Source organism: Protopterus annectens, chromosome 2.part0, assembly GCF_019279795.1.
Source record: "Protopterus annectens isolate FY-2018-M chromosome 2.part0, PAN1.0, whole genome shotgun sequence".
NCBI lineage: Eukaryota > Metazoa > Chordata > Ceratodontiformes > Protopteridae > Protopterus > Protopterus annectens.
The window spans coordinates 1,148,919,487-1,148,944,486 of record NC_056728.1 but is presented as its reverse complement, the minus strand read 5'-3'; the positions used below and the strand labels follow the sequence as shown (position 1 = coordinate 1,148,944,486).

Here is a 25,000-nt window from a genome sequence, read left to right as displayed (position 1 = left end):
ATTTTAAGTATCTATAACAATGGCAGGATTCCCCTTCAAGCATGTTCTCTGCAACCATATACAACATTTAGTGAAAATTATCTGCACAGCTGAAGACAGTTTATAAAATCTCTCACCCGAGTCACGTCCTCTGCCCCAGAAGCAAGGTCTGCCTTAGTGAAAGTGGTCCTTGTTCCCTTGATATAGTATGATCTGTCTGTCCTGGTCACCTCTTGTGCTACTGCTTTAGGCTATAAAGCTAGCTTCATGTAGTAGCCAGTATACAGCCCTGTCACTTCACCAACACAGCCTCTGTACCAGTGAGGCTAGGACTATCTGATTGCCCATTACTTATAATTTACAATTCCTGGGTGCAACCTTCATATAGACTGGAATCTATTAAATTCTCAGACTCTGTCAACCTGCTCTGACTTCTTAACTTCTGTTTCTCCATCACTGAGGCAGCTGCATTCTTCATCAACATCCTCCTCCTCCTCCTCTTTTTCAGTTCTATGTCCCCTCATATAATCTAACCTGCAGCCAACTCCCTCTATAAGAGCTGCTAAATGTTCCAAGCCCTCCAGCCCTTTTTATTCAATAAGACCAAAGGCGTATGTTAAAAGGTTGCACCTAAGGTATCTGCTTCATTCATATAACATGAACACAGTCTCATATAACCTGAACACTTTGTCATATAAACTAAACACTGTATCACATAAGCTGAACACTGTCATATAACCTGAATACTGCTTCATGTACCCTGAACACTGTCATACATGAACATTGTCATATAACATTAACAGTGTCATATCACTCAACACTCTCATAAACCATAAGCACTCTGCCATATAATCTGAACATTCTCTCGCATAATATGAGCACTCATACAACAGAAACACAGTGCTGAGCAGTTAGTTTCTACATTGTAGTGACACAGTTCTTGAGTGTAATTAGTTTCACTATGGTAGCTGTATTTTATCGAGATTTGTAATTAATTTCCTCTAACTGGATGGAAAGGGTCCAAGAGGGAAGCTAGCAGCTGGCAAATTAAATAATTAAATGAACATTTTCTACTTACATTTTGCTGAAGAGTAAAGTGTGATTGTAATTCATTGTTTCATAATTTTTGCATTGTCAGTTCATGGTTCTCAAGTCTCTTCTTAGCATCATTTAGTACATTTGTCTATTTTAAGATGCAAACTTGACTGAATTAATTTTCCTGTTCTAGGGTACAAATGGAGTCAAAGGAGAAAAGGGAGACGCAGGCTTACCTGGCCCTCAGGGTCCATCTGTAAGTGTTTCTGCCCTCAGCCATTTGAGCTTCTTATGTCTATATTACTATGATTTTTTTGCTTGTTTATCTCATTTCCTTTAAAATATATGCTCCCTGCCAGGGTTAAGCAGTGAAACTTTCAAATTTCAAGGGATAATATTTGAAGAGCTGATGAATATGTTATGATAAATATGTGTATGTGTGTATATATGTATGTGTATATATATATATATATATATATATATATATATATATATATATATATATATGTGTGTGTGTGTGTGCGTGTGTGTGTGTGTGTGTGTGTGTGTGTGTGTGTGTGTGTGTGTGTGTGTGTGTGTGTGTGCGTGTGTCAAATTCGATGTTGAGCTGTAAGCATATTTTAAAGCCAATAGTTTAATGCACGCACACCTGTGCACTCACCTGTTTAGAACGTCAAAATACATTATCTTGCAGGCTGTCCTGCACAGCTTCTATCTGAACCCTAGGAGACAATGTTCTGGTTGATGAAGCCAAAAGCCAAATTTCTGTTTTACATACTGCAATAATACCTGTAAATGGAAGTACCATGAAAGAGAAGTGATGTGCAGCATTCTACCCTACACAGGTGATGACTTTCCTTTGCTAATAAATGTGTGACTGTCTCACATAAATCGATGACCCACTTGTGACTTTTTTGTCCACTGGATTACTGCTGTAGAACAAGAGCTGTGGTGGTCCCCTTTTTTATGGGCCGAGGTGCCTCACAGAGTCATATTGTTAAAATTATACAACAAACCCCTGGTCTTTACCTAACCTTAGAGGAAATGAAGGTCTTTCATTTACAGCATCATCAATCTTTCATCTCTCGTGGGGCCTGCAATTGTCTCTAACTTCCTTGTATTTACTTTTTCTTAAACAAAAGTGAAGTAACACATCTATGAACCTTTAACATTATAATCCTAGAAGACTATCTAAGTACATAAAACAGTACTGCAGTAAAGCAGCAATGGCAATTGTTTTGCCTAAAAATTAAAAAACAGAACTGCATGAAAATAAAAAAAAAAAAACATTTTATTTTGGGTATTTTGCAAGTCCAAAGCAACAACATTGCTTAAATGATTAGATATCATATTGACATATTTTCTATTAAAATAGTTTATAGGAACCCTAGTAAAATGACAACAAAGACTCTTTTTTTAATCTTTTTTTTTAGCTTTTCTGAATATATGTTCATAAATTCTCAGTTGCTATTTCTATGCTATAATGATCTCATTGCCAGTTTTAAACTATATGGATGCAGTGGTCTTATATACCCAGGTGCAGATAAGAACATTTTTGCTAAAATCCCTAATGTTGTATCCTTATTAATGACTGCGTTCGAAAGGCAAATAGTATATTTCTGTTACAGGATAAACTTCAGTCAGTAGATAATTAGTAAAAGAAACATGAAATCAGAAAATTAATGCTGTTTTGTGAGCTTTGTGTATTTATTCACTAACTTTTCTAATTGTTTTTACAGATTATAGGCCCACCGGGAGCTTCTGGCCCACATGGTCCACCAGGCCCGATGGTAAGCTGATTTCCTTTACATGATGGGAAGACAGGACGATAGGGAATTGTAAGGTTTCCAGAAGTCAGCAGCTGTTTAGAGAAAAAAGCCACCTGGAAGTCATGGAATGTATGGGGATTTGGGATCAGACTTGTTCATTATCAGAATACAGACCTGGTAGATGACTGCTGTCATGGAGGTGCCTACTGTTGTCGTTCAAAAATAAGTATTTCTACTTCCAAAGCATTTTAAAATGTGAAGGTGGCATATTTATATATCCATGTTCAAAAAGGGTAGCAATCATTAGGTGACTTTCAGGTGCACTCATAAGAAACATTATGAATAAACTTATCATGCTTGTTTGAAAACACTTTTATTTAACATACTGCCTAAGTGCACTTGTGACACTATTTCTAAAAGTTAGTATACTGTTCAGATTTCATTCCTGTAAAGAACAGATAGAATTAAGGTCATGTGTTTCTTACAGTCTTTGTTTTTCACCAAGGATTGACTTGGACCTCTGTGGATAACTTAATGATAAAGGCTACAACTGTGCAGCATTTTCTCATGTTTTGTCTCTGACCCTAGATTTACCTCTTATAGCTGCAAAATCAGCCTACATCAGAGGACAAAATTGTGTGTTTCTGATCTTAAGTGAGCATGCTTTATATTGCAGTAGTGCTACCTGTGGAAACCAATGGACGAAAACGAGCACAGCAGAACTGATGTGACTTGCATCATGCTGCAGTAATACAAGCTAACAGAATCTGTACACATTAAGCCAGGTCTGATACTCTTTGGCAAAACATAGTTCTGTGAAACAGCAGTTCAAAGATGTTTCGCAGAACTGTTCAGACACTGAAATAACTCCCACCCAGATAATTTTAGCCTTCTCTAATATCTGCTGCCCATTTTTTCTTCCTGATCTGGACAGATGTGAGAGGCATCATCAGACGCAGGCAGGAAATCTGTGTGTCATCAGTTCTAGAAGCAAACCATGGTGGAACTACTTACACGTCCCTTAGGTATCCTACCCTGAGAATAAGCCAGACACCTAAAAGCATGCTGCTGATGGAATTGTGGAAAATGCCAGTCGTAACTGTAAGCTACATATATATATTTTTTTCATGTATACTGACTGCATGTCTTATTTGTACCAATTACAGGGCCCACCAGGACTGCCTGGCCCAAAGGTAAATAATATTTCTTGACTGTTCTTTGGAAAATGTGACTTTTAGAAGATAGTTCATATTCCTGCCTGATTATCCTGAATGTGCATGCTACATGCATGTCTTTCTCGTGTTATCCTCTTGTGAAAACATTTAATTTAAATTTCCTTTTAAAATAACGTAAATCTTGTACTACAAAGATATATCTAAATGTCATTACTTCAACTTATAGTAAGTGTAATAATACAAGTCAGATGTTTATGTTTTATGTCATGTCTGATTAATACAGATTAATTTTAGAATCATTATCTAAATGTTATTCTTGTTTTGTTTGCTTGAAGCTGTAACTATAATTATTCAGAAGTATAAACTGTATATTCCAGGTTTTTAAGTTCTGCATTTTATCATCAGTATGACAAAAGCATTACATCACTGCTGTTGCTGTTACTGTAATCTGAGACACACACATAACTTTTCCATTCTGTTCATATTCTGTATTAGCATAAGCTTCACCCTGTTGCTAGTAGAAGTAACAACTAAGTTAACACAAATGCAGGGTAACAGGAGCTTTCCTGCTCCATTAATTAAGGAAACAGTGACCTTGAACCCCACACCATGTGCTTGGAAACATAACATAGATGATTCCACCCAAGAAGGAGCATTTCTCTGCTGTTCACTGCCTGCAGAATACAGCTTCTGCTTCCTGTTAGGTGCTTAGACCACTTGGTTCAGTGAGCACAACCTACCAAAACACTTGTGGGTAGATTAACAACCAGACTTGTTTATATGTAAACTGTAGAGAAGACATTACAGAAATGCAGCGTAACTGTGTTTCTGTTTGTCAATAAAACAGGAAATCCTGATAACAGCGCTGGCTGTACCTAATGAAGTGAATGTTTGCTTAGTAATACACTCTTATCCTTGGCAGTGATGTGGCAGGTTCTTATGATCCCAAATGGATACTTTACTTTTATGTGTTATGTCTCTGAGACTCTAAGAGACCACTGACTCAGTGCAGTTTCTTTCACTCTCTTATTTTACTGGCCTGGAATATGCAGTGGCTTCTGACTGTTGGTTCGATTCTGCCCAGCTTGAAATGTCTTAAGTAGCACAATAGTTGGACTTTACTTTTGCATTTAGGGTGAACCAGGGTTGCATGGTCTTAAAGGAGCGAAGGGTGAAACGGGTCAAAAGGGTGACAGAGGACCCCTTGGTCTTCCAGTAAGTAAACACTAACATTGATATTTTTATGCAATTATATATTTATTTTTCGTTAATTGTGCAGCCAACAACTCTGGTTTACTCTGCAACATTTAACAATATGTAGTGCTGGAGCACAGATGTGGTCATCCTTTCATACCCTAATGTCACTGTGTGTTCTGTAACAAACTGATGTTGTCCAATATTCAGGACTACTATTCTTTCCTTGTCTTGTTAAAACCTTGCAATAGTTAATACATTTATCATTAATGTTACACTGTGTGCGTCATGTGATGCTTGCTCTAAAACTTACACAAACTTTCCAAGTTTTGCATTGAGTGAAAATACATCTAATTAATTTCTCCCTACAAGCCACCATGCATTTAGAGAAGCAGTTGAAAGTTTTGGTTTGCATGTTAACAGCAACTTTGCAAGAAGCCATTAAAATTCAAATAAAATATCTAAGTATCATGCTTATAGCAATTTGCATATGGTGCGGTAAATGTTTAGAGTTTGATCCAGTCGCTTCTGTTAGATTGATTAATTCTGTTGTCAGAAGTCAGCATGTGATCATCACTTTGATTTCAGGCATCTGATCTCACCCTTATCACTGCATTCGTGACATCAGTGTTTGTTGTCATCGGAATGGCTGAGATGACTCTGCCAAATGTTGTGATGTGAAAATATTCTTACAAAACATGACAATGAAAAATATATTCAAATATTAAGTATTTGTGTACCAATTTCTGGGTTTGGAATATATTACTCCTTTGATCTACAGTGTCCTTAAAGGCCAACATTACACATTGTGAAAATCCTTCATGGTAATAATTAAGTTTGGATCGTGTGTTTTTGCTTGTATTGTTGTGCTCCGACATTGTTTCTGTTCCATTTTCAGTATAGTGCTAGTGGGACACTAGTGAAATTCACTGATGCCAGGCTGTGCAGTATAGCTAAAGAGCTAAATAATTATGATGGAAAAAGACTTATTTCATTTTTAACTTAGCAAAAAGTCATGTTGTCTCTCACCATTTTGTAGTCCTTTTGTTGGAGAATGGTGAATAACCAAAGTGAATTCAGTGAATCCTGTGATAACCAAAGTATCCCCACAGATAGTTATAACCTACTGCCAAGGTGTAACAGCCTCTGATTTGGTTATAACATGGGATGCAGAGGGGTTTCCCTGCATGGAAAATATGGCGGGTCAGGAGACCTTCTCCCCACTCAGTCTGCTTTTGGTGACTAAAGGATTTGGTAAAGAGGATTTCAGAAACTTCTGTTTCAGTTAATTAGTTCCACTCACCTGTAATGAACCCATCCTCGTATTACTTCAGCTGTCTTTACCTGAATTGTAACATTGCTTCTGCCTGCCCTACTGTTATTGTGCTTTAAGGAACCCATAGTCTATGTTGTGCTCATACGACATTCAAGTCTGCACTTCTAACTGCATTAATATACGTTAAAGGCTGTTGTTTATTTCATTACTAAAGATTGAATATGAGCCTCATGCAATTAGTTCAGGACATCTGTGTAATATTTTCAGTTACATACAGTCTAGAGCGATGGTTTGCCGATGTCCATCAAAGGCACATTTGCAAAGGAAATGTTCCACTATGAAACACAGTGAGCAGATAAAACACATCATTAAAGATAAATGAATAAAAATGAAAATTTTAACTGGTCAGCGCTGTGGCATACAGGGATAAAGCCCTAATTACAGCCCAGGTGACCTAAGTTTGATTTTTTCTTTACGATCCAACAACATATGGTTAGAGGAATTTGTGAAACCTTTGACCCTAATGCATTCAAGTCCTACAAAAATAAAATATGCTGAAGGATGTAACAGTTTATGCTTGTAGAGAGCACTCTTGGAACGTTGGCAATTAATATTGCTTAAGTGTACAGCAATCCTATTTTAAAAAGTCCTAGAAGTATGGCCAACATAAAATGCTCCACATTGACAGATGGCCCTATAAATAACCCATTCAGTACTACAAGTAATAAGCTGTCTAATAGAAAAAACTTTAGAAGTATTAACAGAAGTGAAAGACTTGGTGCAAGATACCACCTTACAATAAACACAGTTATCACATGAAGCGCTCCCCACTGCCATATTACCATAAACATCCTGTTTATATACCCACCACCTTTTAAACCATGACAAATGTTCCTAAATATTCCTACCCCTTCCAGTAACCAAATTCACAATAGTCACTCAAATATTGCGCAAACAATCATCCGTCGTGAGTATATACCAATATCTATTCAAGACTTTCCTGATCTTAAGACTATTACTACCATAGGTAGTAATAAACCTAATATTACCAGAGTTCCTACTAGCCCTACCCATACCATGCCCTGACTTTAAAAGGTCTTCCCTTTTAACTTGGCTGACTGCTACACCAGCTTGTTTGACTAAGGTTTCTTTATAACCCCTTAGTTTAAATCTCTCTTCCATTTTACCTTTTTCAAGTTGAAAATCATATTCATCACTACAAATACGTCTCAGCCTAAGAAATTGGGCTTTAGGAATATTCAGAACCCAGAACCGTATGTCTAGCATGGCAGCTATCAGCCATAAGTAAAGAATTCTTTGTAAAGGGTTTGTGGTAAAGTGTGGTAGCCATGTTGCCATCAATAAGCTTTGTGGCACTGACATGCAAAAAATCAATAGTAAACAGCTCTAATTTACCAGTAAATCAGACGTCAAATTTATTAGCATTCATACAGCCCACAAAGCAATTCCACTGATTCATATTACCAGACCAAATGCACCAACAGTCATCCGGAAATTTCCTCCATATAACCAATTCCCTTCTGAATGGGTTAAAATAATCATAAAACAGGACCTGTTCTAAATAACCCATGAAGAGATCTTCATAAATTGGTGCAAACATTATACCCATTGCTGTGCCTTTAGTTTGTAAATAACACTCGTCACCAAAATAAAACACATTACTTCCTAATGCCAGTCTGATCAGCCTTAATATGAACATGATTTTTTCAAGAGTATATAAACCTGATCTCTGTAACCAATATTTAGCTGCTGCAAGACCACCCTCATGGGGTATTCTTGTATATAGGGACTTAACCATAAACTATGCAGTACATGGACAGAATAGGGTTTGAGGGGGACATTCAACACCAGGGATAAATCTTATTTCCATGCCTTAATGGCACTGTAACAGTACGAGGATGGGGGAACCATTAGAGATCAGGGGTGGCTCTTATTTCCATGCTTTAATGGCACCTTAATACCAGAAATGTCTTATACCAGAGAGGGACGTAAACAAAATGGGAATCGGGGTTTGGGGGAACACTAGACACAAGGGATTTGTTTTAAAAATTATAATTAAAAATAATACAGAAGTGCATAAAAAGAAAATAAAAGAGTTATTATGGAAACAAAGTTGTCCTTGATTAAGAATAGGTTAATTAGAAAATATAAATAAATATTTTCTACCAAGTATCAATATAAAGTAACGTGAGTCATTGTGGTATGGGATTCAAATGCTCTGTGAAATGTGTACAGCCATTTTGAATGAACTGTCATATTATTTCTTGGGTAATAATACACACTATTATAACTTAAAAGTTTTTGGCACCTATTATAGTTAAGTGCACTGAAAGTTTTATATTTATCTTCTAGGATATTATATGCTGTGTAATACTGTTTGATTTTCTTGATACAATCTGCCAAGTCCTTCCTTGTAACATTAAACACTTTATCAAATCCGAGTGACTCTGGCATACCTAAAATACGCCTCACTAGTTCAACCATCTTGTTGCTTAGACTTCCTGCTGTACCCTACCTGTGTCTAAGCACCTCTCCATGCAGCACAGGAAATAGTTGCAGTTCATAGATCACACCTGTACATGCAGCACATGAAATAGTTACGGTTCATAGATCACACCTCTTCATGCAGCACAGGAAATAGTTACGGTTCATCGATCACACCTGTACATGCAGCACATGAAATAGTTGCAGTTCATAGATCACACCTGTAGATGCAGCACATGAAATAGTTACAGTTCATAGATCACACCTGTACATGCAGCACATGAAATAGTTACAGTTCATAGATCACACCTGTACATGCAGCAAATGAAATACTTACGGTTCATAGATCACACCTGTACATGCAGCAAATGAAATAGTTACGGTTCATAGATCACACCTGCACATGCAGCACATGAAATAGTTACAGTTCATAGATCACACCTGTACATGCAGCACATGAAATAGTTACAGTTCATAGATCACACCTGTACATGCAGCACATGAAATAGTTACAGTCCATAGATCACACCTGTAGATGCAGCGCATGAAATAATTACGGTTCATAGATCACACCTGTACATGCAGCACATGAAATAGTTACAGTTCATAGATCACACCTGTACATGCAGCACATGAAATAGTTACAGTTCATAGATCACACCTGTACATGCAGCACATGAAATAGTTACAGTTCATAGATCACACCTGCACATGTAGCACATTAAATAGTTACAGTTCATAGATCACACCTGCACATGTAGCACATGAAATAGTTACAGTTCATAGAGCACACCTGTACGTGCAGCACATGAAGTAGTTATGGTTCATAGATCATACCTGTACATGCCTCACATGAAATAATTATGGTTCATAGATCACACCTGTTCATGCAGCGCATGAAATAGTTACAGTTCATAGATCACACCTGTACATGCAGCACAGGAAATAGTTACAGTTCATAGATCACACCTGTACACGCAGCACAGAAAATAGTTACGTTTCATAGATCACACCTGTACATGCAGCACATGAAGTAGTTACGGTTCATAGATCACACCTGTACATGCAGCGCATGAAAGAATTATGGTTCATAGATCACACCTGTACATGCAGCACAGGAAATAGTTACAGTTCATAGATCACACCTGTACATGCAGCACAGGAAATAGTTACAGTTCATAGATCACACCTGTACATGCAGCACATGAAATAGCTACAGTTCATAGATCACACCTGTACATGCAGCATATGAAAGAGTGACGGTTCATAGATCACACCTGTACATGCAGCACAGGAAATAGTTACAGTTCATAGATCACACCTGTACATGCAGCACAGGAAATAGTTACAGTTTATAGATCACACCTGTACATGCAGCACATGAAATAGTTATGGTTCATAGATCATACCTGTACATGCAGCACATGAAATAGTTATGGTTCATAGATCACACCTGTACATGCAGCAAATGAAATAGTTATGGTTCATAGATCACACCTGTACATGCAGCAAATGAAATAGTTATAGTTCATAGATCACACCTGCACATGCAGCACAGGAAATAGTTACAGTTCATAGATCACACCTGTACATGCAGCACTTGAAATAGTTACGGTTCGTAGATCACACCTATACATGCAGCAAATGAAATTCATAGATCACACCTGTACATGCAGCACAGGAAAGAGTTACAGTTCATAGATCACACCTGTACATGCAGCACATGAAATAGTTACGGTTTATAGATCATACCTGTACATGCAGCACATTAAATAGTTATGGTTTAAAGACCAATACACAGCTTTATAAAATATATTTTCAGATGAAAACAAGGATTATTCACATTTGCATCTTGACGTGTCACTGTCTGTTTTCAGCACTGGTATACATATTTATCTTCAGAATAATGTGTGATCTGCAGCAGTACATACACTGTCAATGCTTAATAATCATTTGAATTTAATTTCTCTTTTGTATATGTTGAAAGACCTAAAGATAGTTTTCAGCACTTCTGTACTTGTATGTATTTAGTAATATTTAAAAGTTTCAAATGCAAAAGAAACCCCCAAGGAGTAACCTGTGCCAATAAACAAGTAAAATGTAAAACAAAGCACAACGAGGCACAGAAACACAGCCAGAGGCATAAAATCAAAATTTTACTAAAATAGGTAAGGGCTTTCATACCATAAAACAGTGCTTCCTCAGACCATATAAAATAGAATTAAGCTATTCCCCCTTTTTATACAAGCAAGTCAATCAAATAAATTCAAACTAACCAATAAACATCAAAGACACATATAATGAATTAACCGTGATACTCATTATTTAAACAGGCCTCGTGCCTTTAAAATAGGTCTAACAGAAACTCTATCATTTAAGCCTGGAGGCTTATCTGCTTGCAATATTATGATCCAATGTAGCTCACGAGTTTCTGTAAAGTTCTTAACATCCCCACCATTTATATTAATAGTCTCAATCACTCTAAACCTAAAACTATGTTCATCGCCATTTTCTATGTAGGGCTTGGCCAATGCATTACGAATGTCACCATTCCTGGCACAATAAAAGTGCTCCTTTGATGCATTCCATTAGTGATCTGTTTGTCTTTCCAACATAACAACAACAACATGACATTCAGCAAGCTAGATATATCAAATTTTCCCAGTACAACAATTTCCCTTATATTAAACTTATACTGAGAATGTGTAACGGGATGAACAAACTGTACAGATGTATCAATATACATACAGAAATTACATGTTAAACAACCATAAGTTCCTATAGGGCCATTTGTCATGCCTGTATCAATCTTGCTTCTGTTCTTATAACAAAGTTGTCTTTTAAGTGACTTCTTATTTTTAAATACAAAATTAGGTCCGTTACCTACAACTACTGTGATCTGCTCATCAAGGTTCAAGATGGACCAATTTGATTTTATAATATTAAGGATGTTAGTCATATCACTACTATAATAGAGGGAGAGCAGTACATTACGTATATTAGTAGAGTTATGTGAGGATTGAACTTCTAATGCCTGACTTGAGAAGTATGGTCTCGCTTTACCCTTTCTATGTATGGCACTTGCTTTCATAGTGATTTCAACTTCTTTTTCATTATATCCCATCATAAAATTAATTTCTTAACATATCCATATCCCTATTGTAAGCATCCTCGTGGTCATTTAGTCTTGATATTCTCATACTTTGGCCTTTAATAATATTTTTAAAAATATGGCCAGGATGCATACTACTTCTTTGCAGCAAGGTATTTCTTCTGCAAGATTTTCTATGTAATTTAGTTTGAAATTTACTTATCATGTCTCTCTTAACCAACACATCAAAAAAACATATTTCTGTTTGTGAAAATCTGTAGATAATTTTTAAAAAAGGGGTGGTAGACTGTAGGTAATTAACAAAAGATATAAGTTGAATCTCAGTACCTGCCCAGATTAAAAATAAATTGTCTACAAATCTCATGTAGAATTTTAAATAAGGTGTATATTCATTCAGATCTAAGACAAAGTCTCCCAATGAGCCATAACTATGTTGGCGTAGCTATTGGCACATGGTGTGCCCATAGCTATGCCAACTTTCTGCAGAAACAAATGTCCCACAAAAAGAAAAACATTGTTTTCTAAAACAATTTCTAAAAACATACAAATTAAATCAATATTGCTGAGATCATATTCGTTATTACCTATAAGAAAGTCATGCACCATGTTAATCCCTTGAAAATGAGGGATGGCAGTAAACAATGAGACAACATCTAAGGTGACTAAAAAATAATTATTATCAGCATTATCAGTTTCACTAAACCTATATAAATCTTCTAAGAACTATAATATTTAAAAGTTGCTTAGATCTGATATTACACAGCTAATAAGATCTACTTTCACTATAAACCACAACCCCTTTTCCATTTGTTTAAACAATCACAGTTTACTTGAAATGTTTCTACAAAAGGTCTTAATGAAAGAGCACTAAGATCATATAAATTAGTACAGCCTTACATATCTGAGTTGCAACTGCCTTCAGAAAAAACAATATATTGCAGTGCAGTTTTCACAGACAATGCCATGTTGCAAGGGACTTACTTTAAGAATAATGCTGAAGCAAAGGGTAAAAATGTTACACAGACAAACAATTCAGTAAAAACTACAAGAAAGACTCAGCTAAGCTAGAGTCTTCAAAAATAAAACTTCACTGGCATTCAAAAGCAATGCAGCTGAAACACTGGTATGTCCTTGATGGGGTCATTTGCATATATCCCATGGGCATCCACTACAAGAAGGTTAAGGTTTTAGACAGTGAATACTCTGCTTTAAGAGTAATGGATGCATACTACAACAACAAATAGATCAGAAGTAATATTCAGGCCAGTATTAAATACTGAGTTGTGATCAAGCAGCTGCAACACATTTTACTTCATTGAACATTACTATAACTCACTTTAAATCTGGCACAGTTAAGGCTGAGATTGAACAATTACATTGTCATTGTAAGATTCAGGTTGAACTGGGTGCATCTGAGTTGTCATTTTAACCTTGGGCACATATACTACAGCAAATCAATCTGCTGCGTCTGCAGTACTGTCCTATTTTAGCTTATTTCACAGTCTGAAAAAAATATTCACCCAAGATGCGGCGTCTCCTTTTTGGGGATGAGCACCCACATGTTCAGGTCATCTGACCAGTCACTGCAGCTCTGCTCCTTTGGTCCCATCTTGGTGGAAGCAGATCACAATGTGGCTCTTATAAAGGCATCCCTGAGAGGATTTTTAATTTATTCCCTAATGTGCCTTGCATGCCATGTAAGTGTCTCAAGGGTGGACATGAATCGGTTGCCACATGAGTGTGTCACATATTTTCGCAATTGATGTAGCCCTTCTGGTACCCCTGCCCCCTTTATAAGTAGCTGTCCTATGTTTTGTGCCCAGTCTCCACTGGAGTTAAATTAACATGAGACATATCCAGAGAGACAGCCTCAATGCCCCGCCCTTATGGCTAGTTTCTCCAGCATTCAGATCACCAGTCATACCTGGGTCAGCTAGGTCATGCTCAGGGCTTCATGTATCAAAGCTATGGAGTCAGCAACATTCCTTAAACAGAGTTATAAGGCTGTATGGTGTAGTTTGTACCAGTGAGCCATGGCCTCAAGCTAAAAATGCCAAAAAGTGCATTGTCATCCCTTTTGGTAAAAACTCTGTACCCATGAACTGCCACATAGGCAGTATTCTACTTAACACCGAAAATTTGATGAGACCTTGGGACACAGATGGACTGTAGTTTCTCCTTTGATAATCACATCCCCACAGTAGTCAGGAAATCCTTCTACATTGCACACCTCATCATAAAAGATTTCTCATCCAGGAAAAAAGAGGTAATTTTTCCCCTCTACTCATCACTCATTAGACCCATTATAGAGTACAACGCCCCTTTTGGTATGTACCTCACAAGACATCTACAACAACTGGAAAGGCCACAGAAACACCTCACAAAGAGGATTACCGGCCTCAAACAGATGCCCTATGCAGACCATCTCAAAAAACTCCAGCTTTACTGTGTTGCATATCACCTACTCAGAGGTGATCTCTGCCTAACATACAAAGCTATGTCAAACCCAGAGCTGTTGGACATGCTCCACTTAAAGAAATCCCAGTCTCTCTGAGCTACACGCTCTAGGGACCTAAACCTTGTCACCACAATAAACAGAACATGCTAGAGGGATAGATTCCTGTCCCAGAGACTTTCCATACTCTGGAACAAACTACCTATATATAATCATGCCAGTGTCCACTGGCTTGTACCATTCTGCCTGGTTCAGTTTGCATTGTGCCATTTGTGAGCTCAAGTGTTTGCACACTTTTATAATTTTCAGTTGTGATTCACTGAACTTGATACACACTGCATTTTAAGTCACTTTCACAAAACATATGCAGTCATGAATTTTGAATAAGACAACATTTGTATCAAGTGCTTTGTTTTAGAGAAATACCGCCATAGTTTTACTGCTATTTTAATGTGCTTCATTTTACATACTGACGTTTCTGGAATAATGTGGTCAAGTAGCTGACTCACAGAACAGTTTTTTTTTTCATTTCTCAGACAATAGTAGACTTGAAAAATGATATCTGGGGTGAATCTTTAGATAATGTATCTTTGCTAATTCAGATCAAAGCCTTTAGGTCGACGACAACTGTTTCATGTTTTAAACATTTTCACCCTAATGAATTCAAATCCTTAGCAAATGTCTTTCTGTAACTTTACATCTACTAGTGTCATCTCTAGTTATTCTGTCTGCCTCTTTTAATTTATAGTACTGGAGCAGTGTTAACATTCTACAAGTCCTTGGAAGAGTTTTCAAGAAAATCCAGCAGTTTAAGTTTGAACACCTTGACAATTTGCTCTTTGTATTGTTACATGGCTGCCCCCATCATTATGTATTTATTTATTTATTTATTTATTTATTTATTTATTTATTTTACATTTGTTGACCGGGATAGTTCGACTGGATATATGTCCATTTTCAGAGGAGGCCTGGGGAAAAAAGCTCCAATATAATAATACACATTGAACATTTAGTAAATGCTAGTTTCAAGCAGATTGCAGTCATAAGCAATGCCAGCATTTAGCACATATAGTACTAACTTATTATAAAACACTTTTGAAAACATAACATTATTTCCAAAGTTATATATATACATAACATTACATTCAGGTTTAAGACACATTGAGCAGCAGATATACAACTGACCCTTCCTGAAATGGAGTGGTAGAAAAAAGCTAGAAGTAGTTGAAGGTAAGGCACCTAAGAAATAGAGAGGTTAGTGCAAGGACATAACCAATTAGTTTTGAAGTATTTCTTGAGTTTGTTTTTAAACTGAGTTAGTGAGGGTTCTAGGGTCAAGTCAGCTAGGAGTCTGTTCCATGTTTTTCCAACAGAGTTGGCAAACAGAGCGTCCCCAGCTGAGTAGTTGGATTTGTATGTTTGAGCTAGGAGTCTAGTGGATGATCGCAGTGGCCGGGTGCTGCTGTAGGGGCTGATAATATTTTTTAGTGCAGGTGTATTTTCTGGTTGGTAAAGGACTTTATGTGCCACTATTAGCTGGGTGAACTGCAGTAGGCTTGGCAGTCCAAGCCATCCTAGGCGATTTAGGTTGTGACAGTGGTGTGCCCGGTAGGCTATGCCAGTAGCAAATCTGGCAATGTGGTTATAGCAGGATGATAGTTTATTAAGATCTGTTCTGTTTAAGTTGGAGAATAGAGGTGGGGCGTAGAGAAGAGTTGATAGTAGATGGGAACAGGCAATTGCAGTTCTAGCAAGTGGGGTAAAGAAAGGTTTGATTCTGTAAAGAGAGACACATTTTTTATTAATGGTTTTGATAGTTTAATTGATATGCGCAAGAAACTTCTGGTCGTTATCAACTATGACATGCAGTAGTTTAGTTTGGGCTTCTGGGGAGATGATAGTGCCATTGTTAGCGGTTACCCCATTAAAGATTCAGATCAGGAGCCTACAAAAGTTAACACTTCAAGGAAAAGTCTAAGAAAACTCAGAAAATGTACACCTGCTTTAGACCATTGTATGCTGTTGTTTTTATTTTTATTGTAGTGTTTTCCTTATAACTAAATGTATTACAACATTATTATATGCATTTTTATACTCATTGGAGCTTTTCTCCCCATGCCGCCACTACAAAAGGGCCTTTTCATGACAGTCAGACTATCCCAGTCAACAAAAATTAATACATTTTGTTTTCTATTCCCTTATTTTATTTATGGTTAGCCATTTTGACCAGACTACTAAGTTGTAAGATACAGAGGCAGTCAGTGTGCAGACCTCTACCACAAGGTCATAAGAAAACTTGTAGGCCTCTAGATAGTAAGCACATTACTGCACTTTAGAGAATGGATGAACTGTACATCAGCACCCTGACTGGAGAACGAACATCCTACAGCAGGGTATTAATGTAAAAGTAATGCCCGATGAAAAATGAGTCTGCCACTTCACGGCAGCATATCAAGCTGCTGTGGAGCTCGGACAGAAAAAAAGTAATGGCCGCCATTATTTTACATTCACTAAGCAGCGCTTCTGCTGTTTAGCGAGTGTAAAATGTTAAAAACAAATAAAGAAAATTAAAAGAAAAGTGTGTGTGTAAGTGTATGCGTGCATGTAAGTGAAAGTGAGATTGATCTAACCATTATTTTACACTTGCTAATTGGCACTTTTGCAGTTTAGAGAGTGTAAACATAAATAAACAGAAAAAAGTGTATATGTGTGTAAGTATGTATATGAGCATGTTTATGTTTCTGTGTGTGTGTGTGAGTGACTGTATGCATAAAAGTAGAAGAGACTGTGTGTATATGTATGTGTGTGAAAACATAAGAGACTGCGTATATGTGTATGAGAGAGAGAGAGAGTGAGAGAGAGTGAACAGTGAGATTAATTGAGCCGTTATTTTATACTCGATAAGCAGCACTTCTGCTGTTTAGTGAGTATGAAGTAAAAAAGAAAAAACTTAAAAAAGTGTGTGTGTGTGTGTGTGTGTGTGTGTGTGTGTGTGTGTGTGTGTGTGTGTGTGTGTGTGTGTGTATCTCTGTCAGTGAGAGTGTATGGGTGTATGAAAGCATACGAGACTGTGTGCGTGGTAGAGAATGAGGAGTGAGAGCAATCCCTGGCAGCAGCAGCGGTGAAGAGGTCTGCATACCTCTCAACATACCCGTCCACTTTACAGATTTTTGCAGAATGTCCAGATTTTTGCTTCATATTTTTGGTATGGTCCTCATAAAATTTTGGTTTTCTGGTAAATCACTGGCAAATCATTGAGAAATGATGTACGAAAATAATGACAGGTATTTGAACTTCAGACTTAATTCCCTTCAGAAAATACATGCTAATGCAAAATCTCTTATTTTATCAACTTTCTATGTTTGTAAAAGCAATATTTAAAAATTGTCCCTAGTTTTGGGCTTTTATTACCCCATTATTTATGTCTTTCTCCCGCTTTCTTGTTCTAAGAGGTTGAGAGGTATACTGTGGAACTCTTACCTCAACATATGTTTTTATATATTTTTGATGTAAAATGCTTCCTCCATTAACACCATTAACATATACTATAGCAAGTTTGAGACATTAGGCAGAGGAACAGTTTTACATTAAAAATATATAAAAAATAATATAGTACTTTTAAAAAGGTAAGTAAACACAACAATTTTACAAAGAGACCATTCTCTAAGCATAATAATGCCCTCCAGGTTATGTGTTAATGTGTAATTAATACTCTTCCGGGCCTCATAACACCTCTGGGTGGGTGTTAATTACACATTAACTGCACCTTGTCAGGCATTATTGCTTGTGTAAATCAATTCGTAGTGCAAACCCAAAGCTGTAGAAATGTAAACTGTAACCTTTTTTACCCATTTATTTTTTTATTAATCTCTTTTGAGTTTTTAGTTGTCCAGGAAGCTAGTGACCTTTCCCCCATTTCTTTTTGGCTGGCAGATTAGATACCAAAACATCTGTACAGCAGTACAGAGTGACCTTAGGCTGAATGATCAGTAAAGGTTTAACAGAGTCCAACATCAAGGGTGAAATGAGTAATTTCATTACAACGACTGTTTGAAGGGTTAATCCAGGTGCCTCTGTGAATGATTGTCACAAAGCAGGAGCTTGGCCTTTCCATGACTGGTCACATGATTAGAAAGATTATAAATAAACTTAATTTATACTGATACAGTTTCTGTAGGACATATGCTTTGCATTTTAAAATAAAAATAAGCTAAAATTAGAGGAATAATTCCAGTTATAGACAGATTTTTTTTTGTTGCTACTTATTATATCGTAGAAATAAATAAATATGGGTATGCATAATGGAGTAACTCAGAAAATATACATCCAATTTGTTTCTCTGCTTCTTCTGACACTGTAGCTAAGATCCTGCTTAAAGTATATAACAATAGCAGCATTTTTGCATGAGAACAAAATGGCTGGAATTAGTAATACGTCTTACAAAACAGTCTTATGTTACTTATTTCAGGTGTACACATTACCGAACGTTCACACTATTCATTTACTGAAAAAGTAAAAACAAAATGAATACAAGCTTGACGTGGCTGGCATAAAGATTATTTTAAGTAAAGATTAGTTATGGCTGATTAAATCAGACATGCTACGAATGGTAAAAATTGATGCTATCGACTTTTTCCTGCAAAGTAGGGCTAGGCTTTATATTTTAAGAAATATAAGCTAACGTTGGAAAATTCCAAAGATGCAATGCCAGGTACTTCAAAAAGGAAAAATATCAGCATTTTATGTAGTTAGGAATTTTTTTTTATGTAGGAGTGCTTTGGGCTTCATTACCCAGTAATAAGAATATGTGTGTATGTTAATCTGCAGATTTAGAATTCCCATATACTGTAGCTGGAACTAATTGAAATAAAGAAACAATGGTCAGTCTGTAAAACTATTTCAGTTCTTATGTTTCCTATTTTATAACTTGTTTAAGGAAATAGTCAATCATAGGTTTATAAGTTTAAACTAAGCTTACAATTGCAGAGCCATCAAAGAGCTTATCACATGATCTGCATAGATTATAAAGTCCTTATTATGCAGTAGGGGACCCAAGTTCGAGTACTGGCACAGGTGTGTATAGGAACTGTCTAGGGGGCTGGGAAGTTTGCAGCTGTTACCAACTTGCTCATCCCGTGGGGAGGGAGAACATTGAGCAGTAGGTGTTTCCAAGTGGAGTCTGAGACAACTGAAATGACTGTGCCATGGTACACAGCACCAAAAAAACCAAGGGGCATACAGTACATGGAGACACATTACCCCACAGAAGAAAACAAGAGCCACTGAGGGGAATGATGATGTTTACAATGGGGGGGGAGTAGGTTGCCTCCCATAACCAGCAAGTATGTCTTCTCCCCACTACCCAGCTCTTGCAGGGAAACTAAAGGGTTGATTTGGATTTCTGGGCAGCAAAATATAGAAGCATTTAAGCATACAAGAATACCTGGCCTTGGTATCGCTGGAACAAATTAGCTAATTACGGGTCAAAAGTAGAGAAATCAAGCAAGGTGCGAAAAAAGCAGCTTATCTGTATCACCCTTGTAATGCTAAGAATAAAGCAGCTCCCTCTGCAGAGGGTATGATTAGCATTAATGCCAGGTATGAATCTAGGATTACCCATCCAGTCACTGAGGTTTCCTTTAAATATTTAATGGAGGTACTCTGTTTGGTGTGTAGAGGGAGTCTGTTTTAAAAGTGGAGGATGTGTTGAGTAAGAAACCTTTCTGTTCTCCTTGCGTTAGAGGTGTATGTAATTGAAGTGGGAAATTAGCTAAGCTGTTTTATTTATGAGGTGAAGCATGTCAAAAAATGTTGGTTCTTTCATAGCAGAAAATGCTAATAGAGATAATCTCAGAAGCTTGTAATAGAGTGAATAGAGAGAGAGATTTTTTTAAACAAGAAACATCTTTATTGAAGTATCACTTTTGACTGAAAACATTACATAGCTCATTAAATTCCTGCCTTCTCTTAAACCTCGTTCCTCCTCCAAAACATTATTCTGCATGTGTTGTTCCCACAATTCCCATTTTTGTCCAAGTAATTTGCTCCTACCCTTTTCTAACGATCCCACTTCCAGTTGTTTTATCTCTGTTACTACATTCACTACTTCTGGTATTGCTGGATGGTTGGTTTAGATTTTTATTTCCATTTCCTAGTAATAGCTTTTTTGACAGCCACCAGAATGACACTCAGAAAGGCTTTACTATGTCTAGGCAATTCAAATTCTGTATCACAGCTCAAAAAATGTAATTACACTAATTCACTCACCCAGTATTTCTGACAGAGCAGTCTGCCAAGTCATTACACTCCCAAAAATTATGTTCCCAAATACCTCTTTTCCCCCATTACACCTCCAACATTTGCAATCTACCTGAGGAAAAATTCTTTGGAGTCTGCTTTGGTTATAAAAATATCTATGCAAACACTTCCCAAGCACAGATCCTAAATCTTCTAGACCTTGTTGCATATTTGGGAGCCATACATATATATCTTCCCATGGTTTCTTTGGGAATTGTTTGTCCAGTCTCACTCCCAATCTTTTCTAACCTGCTCTGTTTGATTCCTTCAGTTTTCTGCAATATTTTATATGCCCTACTAATTATCTCTTTTTTAACAGCAGCTTCCATTCTAGATTCTACTAAAAACTCTACCAGTGCTGGTATTTCACTTAGAATCCCCCTATTCCTTTCTGTTTGCCTATATTCTGATATCAATCCTTGATAGGGAAGGTAGTTCTCTAGCCTGCAGTCCAAATGAATTCTTGGTCTCTTCCCATTCTATTACCTTTCCATCTCTAATTCTTTTCTGCCAGTACCTTGGCTCCTTTGCCAGTTTTCTCCATTAAATTTCATCCCTCTCTTGTTTATTCTCTGTAACCCTAATTGCAGTCATCCCTATTTCAGGAATCTCCTTTCTCCATTCCCATGATGACTTAATTCTTGAAATACTTTCTGATGTTTTGTGAATATAAGATAAAACTAAAGGGACTAAAAACATTTTCACTGCTTGTATCTTCCTATCCATATCCATAAAACAGAGCTTCCAGTTTCTCAGTTTTTGTATTATCTTTTGTTTATTCTCTTCACATATGTCATTAGCTGCCATAGCAGAATCCTTTTTAATCCATACTCTGAAGTACTTCTTTTTATCATGTACCCATAAATACAAGTGTTGCTGAACCAGTTTGTATGTGGGTACACAGTTTACAGCTATTCTGCTTGTTTTATTTTCATTAATTTTGTATCCTGAAAAGACTTGGAATTGTCTCAGAATGTTCCACAACGCTGAAATGTCATTTTCTGGTCAAGGGATTGAGATTTTAGTCTTTTCGGATAACTCAAGAGGCTTAACCCAAATATGTTTCTGGGCAGGAATTTAAGGGACATTTCAAGTTGTACAAGGTGCTTAGAGACATCCATTCCAGAGTGGACTTTATACCTGATAATAGGTTGGATGAAGGAGGGCTGAAGGAGAGCAGGGATATCCTTGGATCCATAAAGGATGCAGCTACAGAGAAGCTGTGTGAAGCACAGGGATTTTCTGACTACAGCTCAGTCATGGTAGTTGAAAGCTGGCTCATTCTCATGGTGGGTACCGTGGTTTGCAATAACAGGGTCTGTTTTTAGGAGGAACACCAGTAATATAATAAGATGAAGTGATGGGGTCTTGCAAAGGTAACTCATCCACACTTCTTAGCATTTATGGTGAGCTCAGGATTAGCAAACCAGGATTAGGTCTCATCTAGGCCTTGGGGTTAGTTGACAATAGCTCCTACGTTGCAGCTGTCCACAAATGTGATTATCCATAGACCTTGGATACCCAATTTTATCTCTGAAAAGTAAATGCCAAATAAAAGGGAAATCAAGACCGAGCCCTGTTGGCTACTACTGGTAATATGGTTAGATGAGATACCCTCCTATTTGGACTAGATAAATGTAATCTTTTAGCCAGTCAGCTGTTAAATCAGGCCATATAAGTGTTAATGCTAAGACTAGGGGGCTTGCTTATGATGTCCACATGGCCAGTGGTGTTAGAGACATTAACAAGCTTGAGGTAGGCAGTATGGATGGTGGGCCTTCATCCAATCCTTCTGTAAACTTTTGAAAAATCAACCAGATTGAGTAGGCATGGCCCATCCTTCACAAATCAAAACTGATAAGGTGGGCATATCTCTTAACTTCTTACAACAAAAAAAACTGAACAAAGCCTAAAATAATGGGGGAACGAAGTCACAAAAATAGTGACAGATTTTAAATATTACTCTTATAAACTAGAATAACATGTTTTGCATTGACATGCATTGTCTGAATGGTATGAAGTCTGAAATTCAAATATCTGTCATTATTTAGTGACTTCAGTGCTCAATCACTTGTCAGAAAAACACAAATGGTATGATGAACAGACTAAATAATATGAGGTAATAATCTTGGCATTCAGCAAAAATCTGGACAGTTGAAAGCTGTTTGTATGGGTGTGTTTAGCAGAATATACTAGTTGTGCTTGTTCGGGATATTTGTAAATAGTAATAAATTGGATTTATATTAAAAATGCTGCTTTTTATTAGTGGAAAGGTATGTTTTGAGGGTAATGTTAGCAGCTAGATGAATAGATTTTGCAAGAAAGGTAGAGACAAAGTGAGGTAAAACAGGAGGGGAGTCGTTTGTAAGGATAAAGTCAAAGAGATTAACACCATGGAAGGGTGGTGACAGTTTGAATTAGGGAGATACTTACAAAGTCAAGGAGACTCTGAGCATATTCTTGGAGATTGTAATACGTTTTCCATTTGGCAGAGAAGTAATCTCCCATAAAATGGCATTTTAACACAAAATGTTACATCACACATTTAAATAATAAAAAATATATCCAATAAAAATAGCACTAATAAATATTAATCAATCTTCAATGAATATTCATAAAAACTTTGTAAGACCATTAACAGAACAGAACTGGTTAAAATATATAACACATTAAAAAACATTTAATATTTGTTCACAATCTAGCTGTTTTCAAAATTAGTAAACTAGTACTAGAAGTTTTGTTATTCATCCCAGGTGGATTTGTAGCCTATAACAGTATATGCCACTGCATCTCCATAGCTTCCAGGGCAGATCAGTTTCCACCCCTATAAAATGAGGACACCCTCTCTAAAATAAAAAAAATACAAACCTTAAATAAAACAAACTCTAATACAAAAGAGTAAAAACCAAGAAACAATGCAAGTATGAAAACTATAACGCAGTAAATCCAAAATAGTGACAGAGCTGCAGCTACAGATCGCCGACAGCTCTAACAGACTACACCATATCCTGTTCTACTTACCTTAAATAATTCAAATATGTTTAATCCCTTTGCAGTCAATGAATTTAACACAAATCTTTGCTAAGAAGCCCAAACCAAGAACGAGTCTGATATGCAAAGCTATGGAACACATCATCATGGACCTAATAAACAAAGACATAGGGAATCTCCAAACCCTGGATCCCACACAGTTTGGTTTTGTGAAGGGTAGATCATGCTTGCTCAACTTTGTCAACTTCTTTGAGTCAGTCACCAGAGCTGTGGATGAAGGCAAGGTGATTCATACAGCCTACCTTGATCGGGTCAAGGCCTTTGATACCATTCCCCACTCAGGAATCATAGAAAAAAATCACTAACCTAGGCATCAACCCCTATATCACTAGGTGGGTTGCAATCTGGCTCACAGATAGAACCTACAGTGTGAAAGTAGCTGACTCCAGGTCAGACTGCTGACCAGTCATGAGTGGAGTCCCACAGGGTTCGGTCCTGGGTCCTCTCCTGTTTGGTATCTATTTCTCTGAAGTCCAGGCCAACATGAAGGCTCTCTGGCTGACAGAGTTCGCAGATGATTGCAAGCTGGGAGCTATTATTAACTCCCCAAGTGATGCTGACATCCTACAGAAATCTCTCACTGAGACCAACAACCGGTGTCAGAACCATGGCCTTAATCTCAATGTCAAAAAATGTATCATCATCCCCTTTGGGGAAAAACCCGGTTCCCATGAATTACCACATCACTAGTAGTCCACTGAACACAGAAGGCGTTATAAGAGATCTGGGAACACAGGTTGACAGCAACCTCTCTTTTGACCACCACATTGCCACTGTGGATAGAAAGCAAGTCCTTCTGTGTGGCACATCTCATTACTAAGGGTTTTGCATCCAGTAAGAAGGAGGTCATTGTCTCCCTCTACTCTTCACTCATTAGGCCAGTCATCGAGTACAGTGCCCCATTTGGCATGCACCTCACTAGACACCTGCAACAACTGGAGAGGCCGCAAAAGTACCTCACAAAGAGGATCCTAGGCCTTAAATATTTGTCCTATATGGACAGACTCAAAAAACTCCAACTATTCTCTGTCTCATATCGCCTACTTAGAGGCAATCTCTGCTTGAATTACAAAGCCATGTCTGACCCAGCTCTGTTAGAAATGCTACATCTAAAGAAATCCCAATCCTTCCACACCACACGCTCCAGAGACC

The 25,000-nt window shown here is 37.2% G+C and overlaps 1 protein-coding gene across 2 annotated transcripts in view; it reads left to right on the top strand.

The window, feature by feature from the left end:
- COL25A1 (collagen type XXV alpha 1 chain) overlaps positions 1 to 25,000 on the top strand; it is a 1,631,546-nt gene that overhangs the window by 1,440,748 nt on the left and 165,798 nt on the right. For both annotated transcript variants that reach the window (XM_044061344.1, XM_044061342.1), the window contains exons 27-30: positions 1,208 to 1,270; positions 2,754 to 2,804; positions 3,950 to 3,976; positions 5,093 to 5,173. In XM_044061344.1, coding sequence (XP_043917279.1) covers positions 1,208 to 1,270; positions 2,754 to 2,804; positions 3,950 to 3,976; positions 5,093 to 5,173 — 222 coding nt within the window. The remainder of the gene's footprint in view (positions 1 to 1,207; positions 1,271 to 2,753; positions 2,805 to 3,949; positions 3,977 to 5,092; positions 5,174 to 25,000) is intronic.